General features: G+C 40.4%; 2 protein-coding genes across 11 annotated transcripts in view; one reads left to right on the top strand and one right to left on the bottom strand.

Annotated features, from left to right (window-relative positions):
- PLBD1 (phospholipase B domain containing 1) overlaps nucleotides 1–12608 on the top strand; it is an 88227-nt gene extending 75619 nt beyond the window's left edge. Inside the window, exons 7-11 of the mRNA XM_055570824.1 lie at nucleotides 391–591; nucleotides 699–839; nucleotides 8747–8932; nucleotides 9620–9726; nucleotides 12318–12608. Of these exons, the coding sequence (XP_055426799.1) occupies nucleotides 391–591; nucleotides 699–839; nucleotides 8747–8932; nucleotides 9620–9726; nucleotides 12318–12485 (803 nt within the window). The 3' untranslated portion in view covers nucleotides 12486–12608. The remainder of the gene's footprint in view (nucleotides 1–390; nucleotides 592–698; nucleotides 840–8746; nucleotides 8933–9619; nucleotides 9727–12317) is intronic.
- Nucleotides 12609–13303: 695 nt separating this feature from the next.
- Nucleotides 13304–23163, bottom strand: part of ATF7IP (activating transcription factor 7 interacting protein) — a 115564-nt gene continuing 105704 nt past the window's right edge. For 8 of the 10 annotated variants that reach the window (XM_055570752.1, XM_055570773.1, XM_055570762.1 and 5 more), the window contains 2 exons: nucleotides 21860–21972; nucleotides 13304–17934 (listed from right to left, as the gene is read on the bottom strand). In XM_055570752.1, the coding sequence (XP_055426727.1) occupies nucleotides 17515–17934; nucleotides 21860–21972 (533 nt within the window). In that variant the 3' untranslated portion in view covers nucleotides 13304–17514. Of the gene's footprint in view, nucleotides 17935–18024; nucleotides 18184–21859; nucleotides 21973–23163 lie in introns of all 10 variants that reach the window. The other 2 variants (XR_008711426.1, XR_008711427.1) reach the window with 1 other exon arrangement.

The raw sequence follows: 23163 nt of genomic DNA, 5'->3' as shown, positions 1-23163 counted from the left end.
GAGACAGTGGGATGAACTGAGAGAGTAGCTCTGAAATATATACGTATTATATGTAAAATAGATAGCCGGTGGGAATTTGCAGTGTGATGCAGGGAGCTCAGCCTGGTGCTTTGTAACAACCTAGAGGGGTGGGATGAGGTGGAAGGTAGGAGGGAAGTTCAATAAGGAGGGGATGTGTGTATACAGATGGCTTATTCATGCTGATGTATGGCAGAAACCAACAACACTGTAAAGCAATTATCCTCCACTTATAAATTTTTAAAAACCCCCCAAAGAAATAATAACTAATACTCTGCAAAATGCATTGTATATGTGAAGCTCTACATTAACAATGATGGTTTGATATTTTGCATATATGTATGCTGATTCATATATGCATGTTTCCTGTAGGGTTTTTGGAGTCTCTGGACGACTTTTACCTTCTTAGCAGTGGTTTGGTATTGCTGCAGACCACAAACAGCGTATATAATAAAACCCTACTGCAGCACGTGGTACCCCAGTCTCTCCTGGCCTGGCAAAGAGTCCGGGTGGCCAACATGATGGCTAATAATGGCAAGCAGTGGGCAGAGGTCTTTTCAAAATACAACTCTGGTAAGTGGCCCTGCAGAATAACGTTTACGCATGTATGATTTTTTTAGATTTTGAGTTAACCAGCCAAGCAATACCCATGCCCTGTCTTCATGTCTTCTCTGCTTCAGGCACATATAACAATCAGTACATGGTCCTAGACCTGAAGAAGGTAAATCTGAACCACAGCCTTGACGAAGGCACTCTGTACATTGTGGAGCAAATTCCTACATACGTAGAATATTCTGAACAAACTGCTGTTCTGCGGAGAGGTACTTTCTTCATGCTAGAAGTCTGATGAGCGTGTGTGTGTCTGTATATGATGGATAATGTGTGGTGTGTGAATGTACTATGGGGGGTGTGTATGATGGGGATGCAGGGGTGGGAATGCTGTTGCTTGTCACGCAGGGAAAGAATGACAAGGTTCAGCACATGTAAAACCTACACCTCAAACTCTTACATGACAATGTACTCTTTTTTGTACTATTTATTTAAAAAAAAAGTGTTTTGTACTCTTGATTTATGACCTGTGTTGCATGCACTGGTTAAGTCACAGTGATGATTTTTACTAGTACAGAGTAGCAGCTCAATTAATACTTATTTTGGCCGCACCATGCGGCATAAGTGATCTCAGTTCCCCGACCAGGGATGAATTGAACCTGCACCCCTCGGTGCGTGGAGTCTTAACCACTGAACCACCAGGAAAGTCCCATGACAGTGTACTCTTACATGTGTGTGCATGTGTGCAAAGCCACTTCACTTTAGTCATGTCCGGTTCTGTGTGACCCTAGGGGCTATAGCCTGCCAGGCTCCTCTGGCCATAGGATTCTCCAACTAAGTATACTGGAGTGTGTTGTCATGCCCTCTTCCAGGGGATCTTCCTGACCCAGGGGTTGAACCAGAGACTCTTAAGTCTCCTGCATTGGCAGGTGGGTGGGTTCTTTACCACTAGCGCCACCTGGGAAGCCCATCTTTGCAATTTCACCGGGTTTTATGAAAATGAATTGAGATAATTTCTATCGATTCTTAAGCATATTACCGGTCCATAGCAAGTCCTAGCATCTTGCATTGAACATACTGCTCAGCACACACAGGAAGTCCTCACTGGATATTTGTTGAATAAATGAAAGAGAAGATGATGTCTGGGTGGAAGTTTACAGGCTAGAAAGTTCAGTTCAGTCGCTCAGTCGTGTCCAACTTTTTGCAACCCAACTTTTTGGACTGCAGCACGCCAGGCTTCTCTGTCCATCATCAACTCTTGGAGCTTACCCAAACTCATGTCCATCGAGTTGGTGATGCCATCCAACCATCTCATCTCTGTCATCCCCTTCTCCTCCGGCCTTCAATCTTTCCCAGCATCAGGGTGTTTTCCAGTGAGTTATTTCTTCGCATCAGGTGACCAAAGTATTGGAGCTTCAGCATCAGTCCTTCCAATGAATATTTAGGACTGATTTCCTTTAGGATTGACTGATTTGATTTCCTTGCAGTCCAAAGGACTCTCAAGAGTCTTCTCCAACATCACGGTTCAAAAGCATTACTTCTTCAGTGCTCAGCTTTCTTATGGTCCAACTCTCACATCCATACATGACTACTGGAAAAACAATAGCTTTGACTAGATGGACCTTTGCTGCAAAGTAATGTCTCTGCTTTTTAATATGCTGTCTAGGTTGGTCATAGCATTTCTTCCAAGGAGCAAGCATCTTTTAATTTCAAAGCTGCAGTCACCATCTGCAGTGATTTTGGAGCCCCAAAATAAAGTCTCTCACTGTTTCCATTGTTTCCCCATCTATTTGCCATTGAAGTGATGGGACCAGATGCCATGATGTTAGTTTTCCGAATGTTGAGTTCTAAGCCAACTTTTTCACTCTCCTCTTACTTGCATCAAGAGGCTCTTTAGTTCTTCACTTTCTGCAATAAGGGTGGTATCATCTGCATATCTGAGGTCACTGATATTTCTCTCTGAAATCTTGATTCCAGTTTGTGCTTCATCCAGCCTGACATTTCACATGATGTACTCTGCACATAATTTAAATAAGCAGGGTGACATATACAGCCTTGACGTACTCCTTTCCTGATTTGGAACCAGTCTGTTGTTCCATGTCCAGTTCTAACTGTTGCTTCTTGACCTGCATACAGATTTCTCAGGAGGCAGGTAAGGAAGTCTGGTATTCCCATCTCTTCAAGAATTTTCCACAGTTTGTTGTGATCCACATAGTCAAAGGCTTTGTAGTAAATAAAGCTGAAGTAGATGTTTTTCTGGAATTCTCTTGCTTTTTTGATGATCCAACAAATGTTGGCAATTTGATCTCTGGTTCCTCTGCCTTTTCTAAAACCACCTTGAACATCTGGAAGTTCTGAGTTCACGTACTGTTGAAGCCTGGTTGGAGAATTTTGAGTATTACTTTTTAGTGTGTGAGATGAGTGCAATTATGCGTTAGTTTGAACATTCTTTGGCATTGCCCTTCTTTGGGACTGGAATGAAAACTGACCTTTTTCAGTCCTGTGGCCACTGCTGAGTTTTCCAAATTTGCTGACATATTGAGTGCAGCACTTTCACAGCATCATCTTTCAGGATTTGAAATAGCTCAACTGAAATTCCATCACCACCACTAGCTTTGTTCGTAGTGATGCTTCCTAAAGCCTACTTGACTTCGCATTCCAGGATGTCTGGCTCTAGGTAAGTGTGATCTGGGTCATGAAGATCTTTTTTGTATAGTTCTTCTGTGTATTCTTGCCACTTCTTCTTAATATCTTCTGCTTCTGGTAGGTCCATACCATTTTTGTCCTTTATTGAGCCCATCTTTGCATGAAATGTTCCCTTGATGTCTCTAATTTTCTTGAAGAGATCTCTAGTCTTTCCCATTCTATTGTTTTCCTCTATTTCTTTGCATTGATCGCTGAGGAAGGCTTTCTTATCTCTCCTTGCTATTCTTTGGAACTCTACATTCAAGTGGGTATATTTTTCTTTTCTCCTTTGTCTTTGGCTTCTCTTTTCACAGGTATTTGTAAGGCCTCCTCAGAGAACTATTTTGCCTTTTTCCATTTCTTTTTCTTGGGGATGGTCTTGATCACTGCCTCCTCTACAATGTCACAAACCTCTGACCATAGTTCTTCAGGCACTCTATTTATCAGATTTAATCCCCTGAATCTGTTTGTCACTTCCACTGTATAATCATAAGGGATTTGATTTAGGTCATACCCGAATGGTCTAGTGGTATTCCCTACTTTCTTCAATTTCAGTCTGAATTTGCAATAAGGAGTTCATGATCTGAGCCACACTCAGCTCCCAGTTTTGTTTTTGTTGACTGTATAGAGCTTTTCCATCTTTGGCTGCAAAGAAGATAATCAATCTGATTTCGGTATTGACCATCTCGTGATGTCCATGTGTAGAGTCTTCTCTTGTGTTGTTGGAAGAGGGTGTTTGCTATTAACAGTGCATTCTCTTGGCAAAACTCAGATAGCCTTTGTGCTGCTTCATTTTTACTCCAAGGCCAAATTTGCCTGTTACTCCAGGTATCTCTTGACTTCCTACTTTTGCATTCCAGTCCCCTATGATGAAAAGGACATCTTTTTTGTGTGTTAGTTCTAGAAGGTCTTGTAGGTCTTTGTAGAACCATTCAGCTTCAGCTTCTTCAGCATTACTGGTTGGGGCATAGACTTGGATTACTGTGATTTTGAATGGTTTGCCTTGGAAACGAAGAGAGACCATTCTGTCATTTTTGAGACTGCATTCAAGTACTGCATTTTGGACTTTTTTGTTGACTATGAGGGTCACTCCATTTCTTCTAAGGGATTCCTGCCCACAGTAGTAGATATAATGGTCATCTGATTAAATTCACCCATTCCAGTCCATTTTAGTTCACTGATTCCTAAGATGTCAGTGTTCACTCTTGCCATCTCCTGTTTGACCACTTCCAATTTACTTTGATTCATGGACCTAACATTCCAGGTTCCTATGCAATTTTGTTCTTTACAGCATCGGACTTTACTACCATCACCAGCCAGACCCACAACTGGGCGTTGCTTTTGCTTTGGCTCTGTCTCTTCATTCTTTCTGGAGTTACTTCTCCACTGATTGGAGGGTTTAAACAAAACATTGTGCACACCAGAGAACCCACAGAGACTGAGCTAGACCTGCCTTTGAGTGTTTTGTCTCCTGAGGAGGTATGGGTCAGCAGTGGCCTGCTGACCAGGGGCAGCAGGGGCTCTGGGTACAGCAGACCTGGGTATGGCATAAGCCCTCTTGGAGGAGGTCACCATTATCCTCACCACAGAGCCACCAGAACTTACACAGGACTGGGGAAACAGACTCTTGGAGGGCACAAACAAAACCTTGTGCACACCAGGACCTAGGAAAAAGAAGCAGGGACCCCACAGGAGACTGACCCAGACTTGCCCGTAGTGTCCAGGAGTCTCCAGCAGAGGCGTAGGTTGGTGGTAGCCTGCTGCAGGGTGGGGGGCACTGAGTGCAGCAGTGCATGCATGGGACCTTTTTAAGGAGGTCGCCATTATCTTCATTAACTCCACTATAGTTTGGCCTCAGGTCAAACAACAGGGAGGGAACACAGCCCTGCCCATCAACAGAAAATTGGATTAAAGATTTACTAAGCATGGCCCCACTTATCAGAAGAAGACCCAGTTTCCCCCTCAATCAGTCTCTCCCATCAGGAAGCTTCCATAAGCCTCTTATCCTTATCCATCAGAGGGCAGAGAGAATGAAAACCACAATCACAGAAAACTAATCAAAGTGATCACATGGACCACAGCCTTATCTAACTCAGTGAAACTATAAGCACGGGTCATGGTGGAGAGTTCTGACAAAATGTGGTCCACTGGAGAAGGGAAAGGGAATGGCAAAGCACTTCAGCATTCTTGCCTTGAGAACCCCATGAACAGTATGAAAAGGCAAAATGATAGGACACTGAAAGTTGAACTTCCCAGGTCAGTAGGTGCCCAATATGCTACTGGAGATCAGTGGACAAACAACTCCGGAAACAATGAAGAGACATGTGAGAAAGGAGCTCAGCAGTTTGACAAGGGGACAAATCAAACAGAGAGAGACACGAGACCATGGCATGAAGGAGAATGTATTGGCCCAGGATGGCTGGAGAGGAGGCTGTGATGTGGAAGATAAGGTAGTGATGGGAAAACTACAGCCCTTGGATCCTGCTGAGCAGTTTAGCCTTTATCCTTTAGATTATCAGTCCCCAGCCTTTTTGGCACCAGGGGCTGGTTTCGTGGAAGACAATTCTTCTACAGCCTGGGGTGGGGGTTGGGGATGATTTGGGTTTGGGGATGATTCAAATGCATTATATTCATTGTGCACTTTATTTCCGTTATTATTACATCAGCTGCACCTCAGATCATCAGGCATTAGATTCCGGAGGTTGGGGACCTTGCTTTAGAAAACCAGAGTCTTTGTAAAGGGAGAACACACTGAAGGACAGAGAGAAGACAGGAGGTGAATTAGGAAACTGTTGAAACAGGTCCACTGAGAGATGAGTAGGTACAGAACCAAGATAATGTGTGGATCCTGGGGATCAGGGCTGGTCCTTCATTTCCCAGGTCCTCACATTCATCTTGTAATGACACCCAGGGGGAGATGCCTCACTCCACGGTGGCTCCCGCCAGTGAAATGCACACCACGTGCGTAAAACAGAATTGACTAAGGTAGAAACTTCAGTTGCCAAGAAGATCAGGTGCTACCAAGCAGTGGAACTACCTCCACTTCTTCTTGGGAAATCTACCTGAGAAGTCAGATCACTAGGTGGTTACTTGGTTAGCACGACAGTTCAAAACTGAGGACCCAGCTATCTGACTCTGAAGACTGGTCCATCCAGCTCCTAAGAGCCTGATAGTAATAGCCAGCCTCAAGAGGGAGATGCTTGTTAAAGTGGACTAGTTACCCCAGGCCTTTTCTTCTTGGGACTGCTGCTGATATGATGGGATTTGGGCTCTTTGCAATCCCATTTTTAGATCCCATGAAGAAATCTACCCTGGTATTAAATAAATTGATGATGATGTCTGTAGTTTGGGGGGTTTTATGTTTTATTTTTCCCCCAGAGGCAGAAAATACAGAGTTAAATTCAGAGTGTCTACTGTATACTTGATGTATCTTTTATTTTCTTTTGTTTGACCTTCATAACGTGTTTCCAAGGGCTTCCCAGGTGGCACAGTGGTACAGGATCTGCCTGCCAATGCTGGAGCACAGGAGAGTTGGGTTCGATCCCTGGGTTGGGAAGATCCCCTGGAGAAGGGAATGGCAACCCACTCAGTATCCTTGCCTGGAGATCCCATGGAGAGAGGATCCTGGCAGGCTACAGCCCATGAGGTCACAAAGAGTTGGACATGACTGTGCAACTGAGCACACACACACAACATATTTCCAGATAAGTAGTATTGTTACTGGAGAAGGCAATAGCACCCCACTCCAGTACTCTTGCCTGGAAAATCCCATGGACCAAGGAGCCTGGTAGGCTGCAGTCCATGGGGTCGCTAAGAGTCAGACACGACTGAGCGACTTCACTTTCACTTTTCACTTTCATGCATTGGAGAAGGAAATGGCAACCCACTCCAGTGTTCTTGCCTGGAGAATCCCAGGGACGGGGGAGCCTGGTGGGCTGCCGTCTATGGGGTCGCACAGAGTCGGACACGACTGAAGCGACTTAGCAGCCCCAGCAGCAGTATTGTTACCATCTTACTGAAAGGGAAGAAAAGCTGAGGAAGAAACATATGATTTTCCCAAATAAGTGATATCATACAGCCATTTTTTTAAAAGCACCACAAACCTAGTATTTAGAAGCCACAGTGATGTATCGATAGAAGTCCTGGGTGCTTTTAGTCAGAAGGAAGGCATTCAACCTCTCTGAACCTCTGTTTCTTCCTTTAGAAGGAAGAATGGTAATATTTATACATCAGCAGGTGATTTTGATACTATATTGGGTTGGCCAAAAAGTTCGTTCAGGTTTTTCTATACATTGTGATGGGAAAACCTGAAGAAACTTTTTGGCCAACCCAATACAAGATACTTTTAAATGCTTTTTTAATCATAAAGCTTTATGAAAATGTAAACAGCAACCATTTTTATTATTCATTTGAGCTATTCACATAGAGAACTGTAATAGTTAATGTTCATCTAGTGCTTACAAAGTACCAGACCCTGTTGTAAGCTCTGCCATCCATTTGAACTCACTCAATGCTCACAGCCGTGATCCTTGTGAGGTAAGACATCATTGTTCACATTTTACAGATGAAGACGTGAGCCACAGAGAGGTTAAGTAACTTCTGTAAGGTCACATACCAGGCAGTCTAACTCCCCAGTCTCAATTACCTAGATATACTGCAATAGTAAATGTGATTTTTAGCCTGTACTTTCAATGTTCTTTGTCTGCCTTCACCCTGATGCTGGCTCCATGCCCCAGAATCAGTGAGGTTGAACGTTTTGTCATTTGTTTTGTCCTAATAACTTCACCCCGAGCAGCGGATCCTATAAAATAGTAAGGAGAAAGGAAGTAGACAAGGGCCAAGAGAAGATGCGAGTGGATTTTAAACCCTGAATGGTGAAGGTGGTCCTACATTGGCTGACAGTCCTGCAGCAATACCCGAGGCTACTGTAATCTGAGATGTTCCTGAAATGGTGATTTTATTAAAGTTGTGTCACGTTTGATGCCTAGTGATGAAGGGCTGGCACTGTGAAGCTTCGAATGAAGCTGAGCCTTATGAATGTTTAGGGTCAGAGAAGTTACAAGTCTACTGGAATCTAAAGATCATCTCCAATCCCTTCACAATATAACTTTTCTTTTCCCTCTTCCTACTAAAAAAAGAAAAAAGAGGGGGCAGAAATGAGGTTAACTGACAAAGGCCTAATTATTCAACTCTGAGCCTAGAAGTCAGGTTTTCTTCTGCTTAATAGATTGCCTTAAGACTCTGGGGTGAAAAACCAAAGAATTCTGATGCTCTTCTCCCCCTAATGGAATAATCTAGACTATACTGGTTCTGTAAATTTCTGAGGATCTGTGTGATTACCAGGGTTCACAGGCATTATTTTCTGTGTAATATTACTTTGTAATTACACAGGTGTGCTGATGTTCAAAAGAAAGTACCATTCATGACACTTCGTTTCCTCTCTCTTCTGTCTTCCTCTCAATCCCACCCTTCTCTCTCTTCGATTCCAAATCAGGATATTGGCCCTCCTACAACATTCCTTTCCATGAAAAAGTTTACAACTGGAGTGGCTATCCAATACTGGTCAAGAAGCTGGGTTTGGACTACTCTTATGATCTGGCTTCCCGAGCTAAAATCTTCCGGCGTGACCAAGGAAAAGTGACTGATATGGAATCCATGAAATATATCATGCGATACAACAGTACGTAGCACATTTCTCAGGAATCATTCTTCAAAACTCCTTTTCTTCCCCATGGATAAAGAATCCATGTAAGTTTATCACCTCTGTATAAGAAGGCAGTCTAAGAAGTTATTGAATTATTTAGTATTCAGTTGATACTATGCATATTATATGTTCAACAAACAGCATCTTGTCCTTCTTTATAAAAATGATATGGCAGAAGATTCTATGGATTTAATTGAAAAAAGTCTTATGTAAAACACAAAAGAAATAACCCATACTGGGTACCTTTTTTTTTTCTTTTCTTTTTTACCCTACCATCCCAAACACAGATTTCCTTCCAAGGACAAAAGCAGCTACTAAAACAAAAATTACCCATAAACACTTTGTTTTTGATGAACAATATCAAAGTCAGATTCATATTTGGTTAAAAAAACTGGACACACACTTGTGCTCTGTTATTTCTCTTCTGTCCAGTCATCACTGTGAAGGTTTGTGAGTGCAGGTTGAGCCTGGAGTGGGGGCTCGAGGTTGCCTCCCCCCTGTACAAGCCACAGGGGCCTTCCGTATGTGGGAGCAGGCTGAGCAGAGGAGGCCTCTGGGGTGTATGCTCTGGACACCTAGGCTTGAATAGGGCCACACGGCTTACTGTGAAAAAATGCATCTCAGAATGGCCAGCACTCACTCTGTCCCATCACTGTTCCCTAGATTACAAGCAGGACCCTTATAGCAAGGGTGATCCCTGTAATACCATCTGTTGCCGTGAGGACCTAAACTCACACAGTCCGAGTCCTGGAGGTTGCTATGACACCAAGGTAATGTGCTGTTGGGTTCTGTCTGCTTTATTTTGGCTGTGCTGGGTCTTTGCTATTTGGGGTTTTTTCTACTTATGGTGAGCAGAGGCTACTCTCCAGTTGCAGTGCCTGGGCTTCGCACTGCAGTGGCTTCACGGGCTTCAATAGTTGCAGTTCCCGGGCTCTAGAGCACAGGCTCTGTTGTGGCCCATGGGCTTAGGTGCTTGACAGCACGTGGGATCTTCCTGAACCAGGGATCGAACCTGTTCTCCCACATTGGCAGGCGGACTCCTTCCCACTGAGCCACCAGGGAAGCCCCACCCTATTGGTTTTCCAGTGCCTAGGCCTATTCGAAGGCAGAGCTGCAGAGATTTTTGTGGCATAAATCACAATAACGTCTCTTAACTTACTGTGCCTGTGCTCTGTTGCTAAGTTGTGTCTGACTCTGCAACCCCATGGACTGTAGCCTGCCAGGGTCCTCTGTCCATGGAATTTTCCAGACAATACCCGAATGGGTTGACATTTCCTTCTCAAGGGGATCTTCCTGACTCCGGGACTGACCAGTGTCTCCGGCATGGGCAGGAGGATTCTTTACTGCTGAGCCACGTGGGAAGCCCAATGTCTCTTAAACATGAACTCAATTACAGAATCAGCTTTTTCAGGTTATAGTGGTAGGTCCCTTGGACTAACTTCCAGTCCCTGCTCTGTCACTTCATCACATCATCTCACAGTGCTTCTGTTTCCTTATCTGAAAAATGGAAAGAAGAGTACTTGCTTCCTAGGGTTGTTGTGAAGAATGAACAATTTAATATCTATAAAATGTTTACAACAGTACTTAGCATGTTATTTGTAAATGTGCATAACCATGATGATGATGGTGATGATGGTGATAGTGTTGCTGTCTTAAGTTTTCCCAGACTGGCCCAAAGTCCAAAGAACATATTGAGAGCACAGTGATATCACTTTAAACAGAAATTGAACTGAGCTGAAGGAATAAGTATTGGGCCAGATGCTCAAGCACTAAAGGGTTTTCACTACACTACAATTGTTAAGCGCTGTAATGTGTCTCACAATATAGGTAATAAGAAAGTTTATAGTGGGGTTGAAGCCCACTCATATAGGCTTGTGAGAACCAGTTGTTTAAAATGTCAACACCAGTTTGATAGCCTGAAATGGTGGAATATTTACATCATGGAAATCAGCAAACACTACAAATTGGGGTCTTTTTTCCTGAGAGAGCTAATTGTTAACAACTTATTGGCACAGGACTGCATCTGGACTGTCCAAGATTATGTGTTAACTATCTAGTGGGTGGAAAAGAATCATTCTACCACATCTTTTTGTACTTTTGGGCTTGGGCATGTGTCTTTTCATTTGCATCTACGGTCCTAAATTCTGAAGAAATCTATTAGATTTAAGAGCTAACTGTTCTATCTGATGCTCTGAAAACTATTAAAAATGCCAACCCCCTGACACATTATTTTTTCTATCAGCCTAACAGCTAAACAGAAGATGGTTTAGAATGGTTTGAGCCAAGCTTTAGTCTTTAATGACCAAGGTTTTGTGTAATGTACAAAAAATTTAGTGGATGTAGTGAGCCTGGCACACATGAAGCCCCAGTGAATGCTTTTGTATTTATTTCTTTTTAATGGTATTTGCAAACATTCAGTAAAGTGTGTAAAAAGTGTTATATCCATTCCAGAGTACACAAAGAGAATTACTTGAACTGGGGAGAAACCAAGCCAAGCTTTCATCTGCCAAATTTTACCTTTTTCAGGAGACAAGAGCCTGCCAATTTTTCATCAAAAAAGGTTCTGTTGAAGCACATATTTTAAAAATATCACTTCTCTTGAGCCATTTTGAATGAGGAAAATCTGAAGTTATGAGACATTTTCTGCTTTCCTCTCTAAGCTTAAGTTCTGCTGCGATCCAATGTTCAAGTGTTTTTAAGAACCATGGACCTTATTTTTTGATATCAAGTTCCATCTACTTTAATACTCTTGTTACTGCCCTGATTAATAACAACTTTTACTGAGGAATTAATATATTCTAGGCACTGCTTCAAGTATTTGCTCTCATTAATCCTCATGACAACTCTTCTATGAAGTAGGGTTATTAGTCTAATTTTACAAATAAGAAAACTTGAGTCAAAATAAATTTTGGAGGTTGAATTTTAAATATGAGTAACCTGACTCCAGATCTCACACTTTGGGCTGTTAGTTTAATACTCTTCTACGAGTCAATGCAGGGCTTCCCAGGTGGCACAGTGGTAAAGAATCCACCTGCCAAGCAGGAGACATGGGTTCAATCCTTGGGTTGGGAAGACCCCCCCCCCCCCCCGAACAAGGAAATGGCAACTCACTCCAGTATTCTTGCCTGGGAAATGCTATGGACAGAGGAGCCTGGCAGGTCATGACTTAGTGACTGAACAACTAGTCAATTCACATTTGGATGCCAAATGGACACAGAAGAGCATATTGTGGAAGCTGCAGGATTTTAAGGGGAGCTAATATTGTGACTTTGGACAAAGAGCAGGGACCACATCCAAAGGGGCTTAGTCGTGTTTTTTTCCCCATGGTTTTCTAAAACATCCCCCTCCTCTCTCTCTGCAGGTGGCAGACATCTACCTGGCATCCAAGTACAAAGCCTATGCCATCAGTGGGCCCACTGTACAAGGTGGCCTCCCTGTTTTTCACTGGAGCCGTTTTAACAAAACTCTCCACGAGGGCATGCCAGAGGCCTACAACTTTGATTTTATTACCATGAAACCTGTTTTGTAACTTGACATAAAATGGAGGGAGATAAGGGAATAGAAGGCTGCAAGTAAGATACCAAAGGCACTATTTTAGCTGTTTTTCCATTCAGAATTAGTTTTAATGAAATATATTCAATTCAGTCTATCACTTTCATTTTCTGCTGCTGATTTTGTCATTTTTAAAACAAGCGCCTACAACTGGGTGGGGCACCATACAAGAAACATATGATAAATAAACAATACCATTTCAGCACACAAGCTTATACACTAGAAAGTATGTAGAAACTGCTCCCTCGCCCCGAGATCCACTGTCTCCATGTATGCCTGGCTGCACAGGCCGCACCTCCCAGCTTCCCTTGGGCAGCTATGCCATGTGACAGAGTCCTTGGGGGGGACACCGAGTTGAGTGCTGCTCCCAGGCCCCGCTCCTCAGACCCTGACTCCCTCATGCTCTTTCCCTTTCTCCTCACTGGATGGTTTTCATGACAAAGCCCTAGGGGATGGTGGAACCTCCAAGAGAAATGCAGTTAGTATGTTTTTGTTTTTTTCTGGTCATTAACAAGCAACAGTCAAAGTCCTTCTCTGGTGCACATACATAATACAGCAGACTTTAATGTTGTCACCTATTAGTTAAAAACAGCTTGTCTAACCTAGCAGCAGCTCTGCCTAACGACGTTTCTTTCAAAGCTGGAGGATTATATGTTGTTTGAGTGCCACGGTGTTGTCAAATTAAGTAAACCATACTGAACAGTCTAACAGTGACTCTTAACAAGGTGAGAGACTCACAAAAGAAAACAATACTCATAAGGTCTGAGGATAACAGAATGAATCAGAGTACTCAGAATGTTAAAAACCCAGTAGTTTATTTCAAAGTATAAATTTCAGGCTTGCTGGACAAAATCCCACTACAGTTAACACTTATACAGACACCACTCTACTGTACATTTAAAAAAGAAAAGAAAAAAAAAACCCACAAAAACCTTCAAAACCTAATAAAAATAGGGCAACTCGCTACAGCCCAGTTTCTATTAGACATCAGAAGGTCTTACATTGTCATTATTTACACTTTCAACTGTAATAAAGAAATATTAGGATGCAAGTTTCCTACAAAGGAATTATTTTTATACTTAATTTTGAAATGGCTGATAAAATTCTAAAGCCAGGATTCCCCAAATGATGTTTGATTGCCCAGTTACCTTATTTACAAAAAAAGAAAATTTTAAGGTAGCAATTAAATATAAAGGGTGGGTATTTGACTCTACAAGTAAAAAAAAAAAAGAATGACAAACTTAGCATGATGAAACTGAAGATGTGTTTGTATCGTTCTATTCCTCCCCACTTGGCTGGCTCAAGGGAAGTAAGTTTTTGGAATTGGATAAACCTGCCACACTAATGAAACACTTTACAGGAATTGTTCTAACCTTTTTTGTTTGTCCCAAAATTTTCAGAAAGGGGAGGGGCCATCATTTACCCAGTAGAGAATAAGGCAGGCACAATTATACATTGGTTTTAAATAGAGTTATTTGCAATAATCTAATACTGGGACATGGTCTTTCTGGAAATCAGAATAAAACAGGTCAATGACTGGTCAATGATTAAGTTAAAATAATGAATAAATCACAGGATATTGAAATAGCCCAACAAAGAAAGTCTAGGAGAACACTTGGAAGTCTTTGCGGTAATGTGCTGTGCCAACATTACAGTGTATATAAGTGAGAGAGGAGGATAACGCAGGTATTATTCTGTTAATCTAGTACAGTACTGGAAAATTTGTGGAACAAGATAAATGCATATCATGCAATATTAACACCTTGCTGCATGAACAATAATTTGGAAAATACAAGCAAAAGAGCAAACAAACAAAAAAACCACGTAAACACTTATTGGCTACAGGAAGAGAACTGTATGGTGCAGCCTGCCTAGGGAGTTCTGCTGACAGGTGGTCCTAAGCTCCTTGTTTGAGGTCATTTTATTCAATCAAACTTTTCATTTCTTATCTGGCAATGGGGGTTGGGACAGTGGGGAACACATGTCTGTGAGGCAAATGGCATCCCAACAAACATTCACTTTTCAAGGAAGCAAGCTCTGCTCTTCACTTCTCTCATCAACTTCCACTTTGTTAAATAGCACACAGTATTCTGCATGTTTTAAAAAGTGAGTCCAGAGAAATAGAGGGATATAGTTACCTCATAAAGTTACCTGTTACCAACAGATGTCTTTGTATGTACTTTATAAATGTACTGGCAAGAATATAATTTTAAAATGTGAGGCTTGCTCACACTTAAAATTGGGTGAAAATTACTCTGACAAAGTACAAAGTAGACAGTAACAAACATCACCATTACCTTTAAACGTCGTATAAACATCCTCTATTTCAGGTTGAAGTATCAGAAGTTTCCAGGATTTCCAATAAGGCAATACTTACACAAGTATTGTCAGACTAAAAAGGTAGCAAACTTGCATTCCCAAAATGGGATTATTAAGCTTATTTGTAATACTCTGTGAAAAGATACTGTGAAATTAAAAAAGGTACCATGAAGTGTGATTGCTATTAAAAAATATGTGACCAGTAGCTATTTCTAGTTGAGTCCTCCATTTTCTGTCTCTAAAGAAACAAACCAAACAGAAAGCTCTCTTCAACATTAAAAAACCTGCCTGAAATAAAAACCTAGAGTTCAAGTCTAGCACCCATTGGTAACTCCAATATAACTGTTGCCTATAAATTCTGTGGCAGGCTAATGGAAAGAAACCATCTTATAATATCTTTTCCCTCAAATAATTACAATCTCTCTTTGTACCTTCCCTCCACCACGTGGAATAAAAAGTTTTATTTTACTGTAGTAAATCTATTTTTTAGGGTTACTATTTATTTCTTTTTTCTCTGACAGAAATCACACAGTATAGGTCAAAATAATATTTTCATTCTACTGGGCTTTCTTCACCTGATTATATAATGCTATGAAAGCTTTTTCTTTAAAAAAAAAAAAAAAGGATTAGTAAACATAAAGTACTCACCAAGGGAAGCTTTCTAGGCTAGGTAAGCAAATTATCACATGACCATAAAACCGGTCAATAAAGAACAATTTTGAACATGGGCTTTCTATTCTGTCAACTGAAATGCTCTTCAACACATAATCGATACTGCAACCATTGCAGGTAAAAACATATGTACATGCAGATATAAGACAGGTGCTCACATACATCTAGAAGATCATCAATTTCTCCCTTTAAAATTTTTCATTGGCATGACATTGGCAATTTCTTTACCATCATCATTAGACCCACAATGAATAACGCCTACATAGTTGGTTGGCAAATATGACTCATGGAAATTTTAATTCTCATTGTGGCCTATTTTCTGAAAGCAAAAGGAAGATTTTGGAGCATTTACTTTTGGCAATCTGTAGGCTTTCTTCCACATCAATCAAACTTCACATCCAACCTGACAGTACAGTGACCAGTAAAAGTCTCTAAAGAGAGTTTCTTTACAAGTAGAGTGTTTCCTATTATAAGCCATTGAAGTTGCAAACAAAGCATTAATATGGAAATGACAGTTCCCTCTTATAAGTCCAGAATACATTAATGACTTAACTCATTTAAGAAGGCAGGACTATGATTTCAAATATGATATGGAAGATGGCTTGAAAATGTATTCCACAAACTCCACAAATTCCTTTCCAAGTATCGCCAACCCCACTCTCATCCCCCAAATTATGCCATCTCTCCTGTCTTGAGCTACCTACACTCCAACACATACCTGATACCAGTATAACTGGCACTCAAATAGAAAATCCATGATCAAAGTTTGATTAAAACTTTGAAGAGGAACAGAGATGCACAGAAGTTGTAAAGTCATTCTTACATAAATGACCCCAAAGGATATACTTTAAACCTTATCCAAAGCTGACATGTGGTGAATCAGATAAAATTTAGCACCATCAAAAGAAAGATTAATAATACAGGAAGAATGATATGAGGATAAAGAAGAAATGGAGCTTTCCCTTTGATAGTTTAGCTTACTGTATTTTGTGAATTTTACTATTTACTTTCTTTGAAAGAATACTATGGGTGATAAGGTATGCTTTGGGTGATAAGGTAAACCAGAATTGCTTTCATAATCTCTAAGACAGTGTGCAACATAGATATAAAATATATTTGAAGGGAAATTGGCTTATATAAATGTGGTCTTCTTTTGGTTCATTTTACAGAGTTAAATAGTGACCAGAAATAAAGAGCATTAATTTTCTTGGAAGAAAAGAGAAAGTTAAATGTAATGATGTCACTGATCAGACTACATATAAAAGCCTTGGTCTATAATTTACTTGAGGGAAATGTGCTACATTTGGTGGAGAAAAAGGAGAAATGAGGATGAAAGGTTGACAGAGAAGAGTAAACCACAATGGAAAAATGGCCCTGTTTACTTTTGCAGTTAATCTTTAAGGCACAAAAATAAATGGAAAAAATCTCAGATTAGAAAAGGGAGGGCCCACTGCAATTCTTTTTCATTGAATTTACAACCCAGAAAAGACAAAAGAAAACATGAAAAGATCTTTTCCTGTGTTCAAATTAACCTTTTTAAACTATTTGACCATTTTGCTTTTTATTTTTTCTTTGGGTTCCATTTAGAGTCAGTTTAAATCATCTATCTATAAACCTACAAATCACATAGAAGCAGAATCATGCCAGATACATACCTCAAATCCTTTGATCTACTTGCTTCACATTGGAAGAGAGGTAAATTTGAGAATGAAAATGGGAGATTCCACTGTAATAAACATATAAATACAGAAAAGCACACACCACACATATACTCCAGCCTCAAAACTAAAGCAAGGTGCACATTTACATTTCAAAACCTTGAAGCCTGAATTGTTCAGGAAAAGATTCTGCTTTATGGGCTGACTTTATTCTGATTATAAACAAATGTAGTGTATATACACATCGGTCCAAGAAATCTTGCACAATGTGCATTTTACAATGGGTATCATGCACAAGATTAAAACAAGACCAAAAAGTAGAACTTCTGAAAGAGGAAGAGGGAAAGGCTCCAAGGTTTAACTGCTCTGCGAAGAAGAGATCACATCTGTTGACTGAGGATCACAGAAAGGTCCAAAACGCCCATAAATATCCTTGGCTCGTACTGCAAAGTAGTATTTGCTGCCAGACACGAACTGGGTGAGAGTGCATGCCATGGGCAAGGGAAGTGCCTTGACTTCGCCAATCTTCTTCCACTGTGAGGGTACAGTGGCACTGGGTTCCTCGTGGTAAGCGTACAGGTGGTAGCTGTCAACGGTGGCGCAGCTTCTGTCCACCTCCAGAACACTCCAGGACAGTACAATGCCATTTTGACTCTGAACTCGTGCTAACTTCAAGTGAGGCTTCTGAGGCAGAGATGTGCTGGCAGCTTCAGGGGGCAGACGCTGTGGTTGTGGGGCTTCTGGTAAGGGTGCCGGGTGCACAGGGCGTGGGGGCTCCTAACAAAAAAAGAGTCATGTTGATGGATAATGATTGGAGAAAGGACTGTTTGTTAATGCGAGAACTGTAACATCCTAGAAATCACTTACTTTTAGAGAGTCTTCATTTTACATCAAGAATACTGGGAAATAGCAAATATCACACATCTGGCAAGTTCTCCCTGATGATTTGAAATCAGTTCATGACCCAGAAGATGAGTGTTGAGATTATTCCCTCTGTGCTTTTTGGGTCTGAGATACTGAGTTTCCCTTAGGAGACAAAAGCCCTGGCTGATGGAACATCATCTTGACAGACACTGAAATAATCGTCTACTTCTGATAAAATAATTAATGATTTAATGATCTATACCACAGACTCTTGTTTTAATATAACATTTTTTAATAACATATGTTGGCAGTCTATCAATCATCTAAAATTTGAGTATCAACTCTACTTTCATTTTCAGACTGTTTCTCCATAAAAAGACTAGCATATTCTTGTAAGTTAAGTACGTATAACACTGACTGTATATTATGTTCTTGGTCAGTCTGCATGAAAAAGGTGACATTTATACCAGACTGTGAGAGAGAGAATTTAGAAATGTAGAAATAGTTGTGAATCTTTCTGCTAATAGGTAAAAGCATGAACAAGAGCATGGGGATAGGCAAGTGAGGGGATTTATGGGCAAAAACACGGAGAACATGAAGAAGAACATGGAAGAAGAAATTTGGAAAGGTAAGTTAAGGCCAGATAATGAAAAAGCATGAATACTAAGCTTACAAACTGACTTAATGCTGGACATTATTATCATCTGGTTTTAAGATTACAATGATAACAGGTTTTTCAAAAAGATTTAAGTAAGAGCCAGGAAACAGAGATATAAGTGGTCTTTTTTTCCCCCCAAGTCAAACATTATTGCTCACTGACCTTAGTTTGGAAGTCATGAAAAAAATAAGATTTCCTTAACTGAAATTCATTTAACAAAATTATGTTTTAATATGTATTTCATTAAATGGATTATTTGCATATACTAAATAGTGAATTCTGTGAAGATCTGATATCTTCTAAATCTCCATGCCTTTTCAAAGTTCAGTGCTAGTAATGTGCACGTAGTAACAACTCAAAAAAGGATCTGCCAAATAATCTCAAGGAATGAAAATATGCTGAAATTCATGTGTGAAGTGGAAAAAAATTCATATACACATCTAGAGAAAAGCATAATCCACAGTTTAAAAGCTAAAATAGATACAAAGTTAGAGGGGGAAAAAAGGCAAATGCAAATACATGAAACATGGAAAGCTGAAGAAAAACAGATTTGAATACTGGCCATCTTACTGTATTACTTCTCTCAAATTAAGTAAATAACATTAAATAAACATACAACTAGTAAGATCTATGAGAAGGCTGAAGTCATGAACTTGACTGGAGAGAGTAGGAATTTAAGGAGTGTGATAACAGCTTACAGCCTATAACAGCCCTTTCTAATTCTTAAAATTCGAGGCTACCAAATCCTCTCATATCTTAAAACAGTTAAGTCAACTGAGTTACTGTTTTGTTTCTGCCACTGCAATGGAGGTTTCTATTGAAGTTTTAGAGATAATATATCAGGGATTTGCTTCAAAATATTCCAGTGCATACACAGGTTTTAGGAGTTTGTGGGTGGCAATACAGAAGAAAGAAGACTGGCTATGACTGCTGAAGACTGATGACTACTGAAGACAGGTGATGGGTATGTAGGGATTGCTACACTAGTCTTTCTACTTTTATATATATTTTTGAAAATTCCCAGTTAAAAATATTATTAAAATTAAATTAAAAGGATGTTTCTTCTATGAGATACTGCTGCTGCTGCTGCTAAGTCACTTCAGTTGTGTCCGGCAGCCCACCAGGCTCCACCATCCCTGGGATTCTCCAGGCAAGAACACTGGAGTGGGTAACCATTTCCTTCTCCAATGCATGAAAGTGAAAAGTGAAAGTGAAGTCGCTCAGTCGTGTCCGACTCTTTGCGACCGCATGGACTGCAGCCTACCAGGCTCCTCCGTCCATGGGATTTTCTAGGCAAGAGTACTGGAGTGGGTTGCCATTGCCTTCTCCGATGAGATAAGTGTATTTATTGTAAGACAATTCATATGGAATCATGTGTTAAAAAAAGCTCTGATGGATCATCACATTTGCAAAACTGTGGCATAAATAAGAGATTTTTACTATATATTTCTCAAAGGAATATGGGATGAAGTAAGTTATTTGTAGTTGCAAACAACAGTAATGAGATATTTGCCACAGATCCTATAAAGCTAGATCTGAAGCACTGTGACAACATGCTGGAGGTGGTGGGACCAGAAAAATTTGAGTTTTAAAATGGCTCTGCCTCTGACACTAGTTTGGTAATGACACTGAGTAATCACTTAATGATCTCTAAGACACAGTAGCCTCTTCTATCAAATGGACAATATTGATTCTCAAGGGCTTCCCTGGTGGCTCAGACGGGAAAGACTCCGCCTGCAATGCAGGAGACCTGGGTTTGATCCCTGGGTTGGGAAGATCCCCTGGAGGAGGACGTGGCAACCCACTCCAGTATTCTTGCCTGGAGAACCCCATGGATAGAGGAACCTGGTGGGCTACAGTTCCACTGTATGGGGTCACAAAGAGTTAGTCACAACTGAGCGACTAAGCACACAGCAGGGTTGGGAGGAGTAAATAAAATAATGCAAGTAAAATAGTAGACTGCCTGGTGTATGTGAAGTGCTCCATTAACGTGACTTTTTTTCACTGCAGTGGGACAGTAAAATAACAGCTGCTAAGAGCACAGGCTCTGGAACTGGAATGTAATGGGTTTTATGAGGTATGACCTGGGGCTGGTTATTCAACCACTCTGTACATTAGCTGCCATACCAATAATAAAGGATAAAAAAAGAAAGCTAGAGTTCTAAAGAATTTCTGTGTAAGGACCACATAAATTTACAGTGCCTTGTGCATAGAAAGCACTTCACAAACTTAGCCATTATGATGTATATTTTAAAAAGGATGCATTGCTTGGTAAAAAGTGGTATCAGCCTCAATCTCCTACCACCATTAGAGCCAGCATTTCCATTCACACACTCTATCATACCAAATACTATTACAGTCAGGTCACAGGATAATGTGACATTGATTTGGAGACTAAAACTAAGGAGAAATCTTTGGTTTTCTCTATTATTTCTTAACCAATGAGTTCCCAATACCACTGGATGATTAAAAGTAGTAACTGATAAGTCAGAAAAAGACAAATATTATATGATATCACTTATATGTGGAATCCAAAAAACACAAATGGACTTCTTTACAGAACAGAAACAGGCTCACAGACACAGAAAATAGTTATGGTTACCAAAGGAGAGGGGAAGGGATAAATTAGGAGTATGGGAGCACCAGATACACATCACTATGTATAAAATAGATAAACAACAAGGATTTACTCTATAGCACAGGCAACTCCATTCAGTATCTTATAATAAACTATAATGGAAAAGAATCTGAAGCTGTACACCTGAAACTACCACAATACTGTAAATCAACTACAGTTAAATTAAAAAAAATCTTTTAATTAAAAGTTTAAAATAAAACCAATAAAATGATAGCAATGTAACAGAACTAGTATAAAATTCTGAGGAAAAAAATAAAATTAAACATGCAATAATATTTCTTAAAATATTCAATACTTTAAAAAAATATTCACTACTCAAGAATGCTCTCTTTAACCTAACCATAAGTTTAACATGGTCTATTTCACTTCTCATGCCCCAGACGTGGACTCTTTTATATGCTGCACACCACCACAAGCAAACTCTATACTCCCCAACCATCATTACCCAGAAGTGGTTCTGGGTAATGGTGACAGTACCAACCGCAGTGGTATCTGACAGCATTATAGGTGAGAATTTTGTGAAGCCAAGGGTCCTCACTTACAGTATGCACTTGCGGTGGTCGGTGATGCACTGTGAGCTGAGGTCCCGTTGATCCCAGGGTTAATCCATTGTTTACAACATATGTAGTTGCTTGAGGCACTCGGACTGTAACACCTATAAAAGAAAATGAAGTGATAGAATTAGAGTTCTATTCTCAATTTGGTAGAACACTGAATTAAACATTTAAAAATCAGTAAAGTGATGTTTTTAAAATTCAAAAGAAAAAATATATCTAACCTAGAAGTCTATACTCAGCTAAAGTATCATTTGAGCATGAGGATAAAGAAATTCTCACATATGCAAGCTACCAAAATAAATAGTCTACCTCCATGAACTTTTCTTCAAGTAGCCACAGAGAGACAAGATCAATAAAGGACAACAGGAGACACAGTGAACAGGAGATCCAGCATAGGAAAGAAATCAATGCAATCCATACCCAAAATCCTAGCACACTGAAACATTGGAGGTATGCAGAACATAGAAGGCAGACAGGCCAGAACGGAGCACTGGGACTCTAAAGATAGAAAACATGAAGCTCTCTTCACAAAGATCTCTGCTGCCTCCAGAACAGGCAAGTTAATCTTGCCTCATTTTAACAATGTTCCTCTCTTCCTTTCCATGCTCTGCTGATCATCTGAGGATACTCATTTCATCCAACAGAAAACTTTATACAGACATTAGGGCAACAAATGCAGAAAATTTAGAAGCAGACTTCCTCAGTGGTACAGTACATAAGAATTCGCCTGACAATGCAGAGGACACAGCTTTGACCCCTGGTCTGGGAAGATCCCACATGCCACGGGGCAACTACTGAGACTGCTCTAGAGTCCAGTCTACTCTACAGCTGCAACTACTGAAGCCCGAGCCCCTAGAGCCTGCACTGCACAAGTCACCGCGATGCGAAAGCTGAACACCACAACTAGAGAGTAGCCCCTGTTCCCTGCAACTACAGAAAGCTCATGTGCAGCAATGAAGACCCAGTGTGACCAAAAATAAAATAATTTTTTAAATTAAAAAATGGAGAAAATTTAGAAGCCTCTCATCGCTCAACCATATTTCTGCAATATATCCAGTACTGTGGGTACCTTGCCTGGGGTGAGCCCTGTTTCCCAGAATTCATTTAAGACACTGCTGACGGATTTCCCCAGAGAAAGCTCTTGTAAACTTGAGAAAGCTAAAGCCAGAATGTGAACTAGAGACTCTGTTTAGTTTATTTTCTCCTATAGCCATCACCTAATAATGGCATGACTGAAGTTTCAGTAAACAGCTGGATTTGTCCCTGCTTGTTAAGTTTTGCAAAACTAA

The sequence above is a fragment of the Bubalus kerabau genome, chromosome 1 (assembly GCF_029407905.1).
Source record: "Bubalus kerabau isolate K-KA32 ecotype Philippines breed swamp buffalo chromosome 1, PCC_UOA_SB_1v2, whole genome shotgun sequence".
Lineage (NCBI taxonomy): Eukaryota > Metazoa > Chordata > Mammalia > Artiodactyla > Bovidae > Bubalus > Bubalus kerabau.
This window is presented reverse-complemented; position numbering and strand designations above follow the sequence as displayed.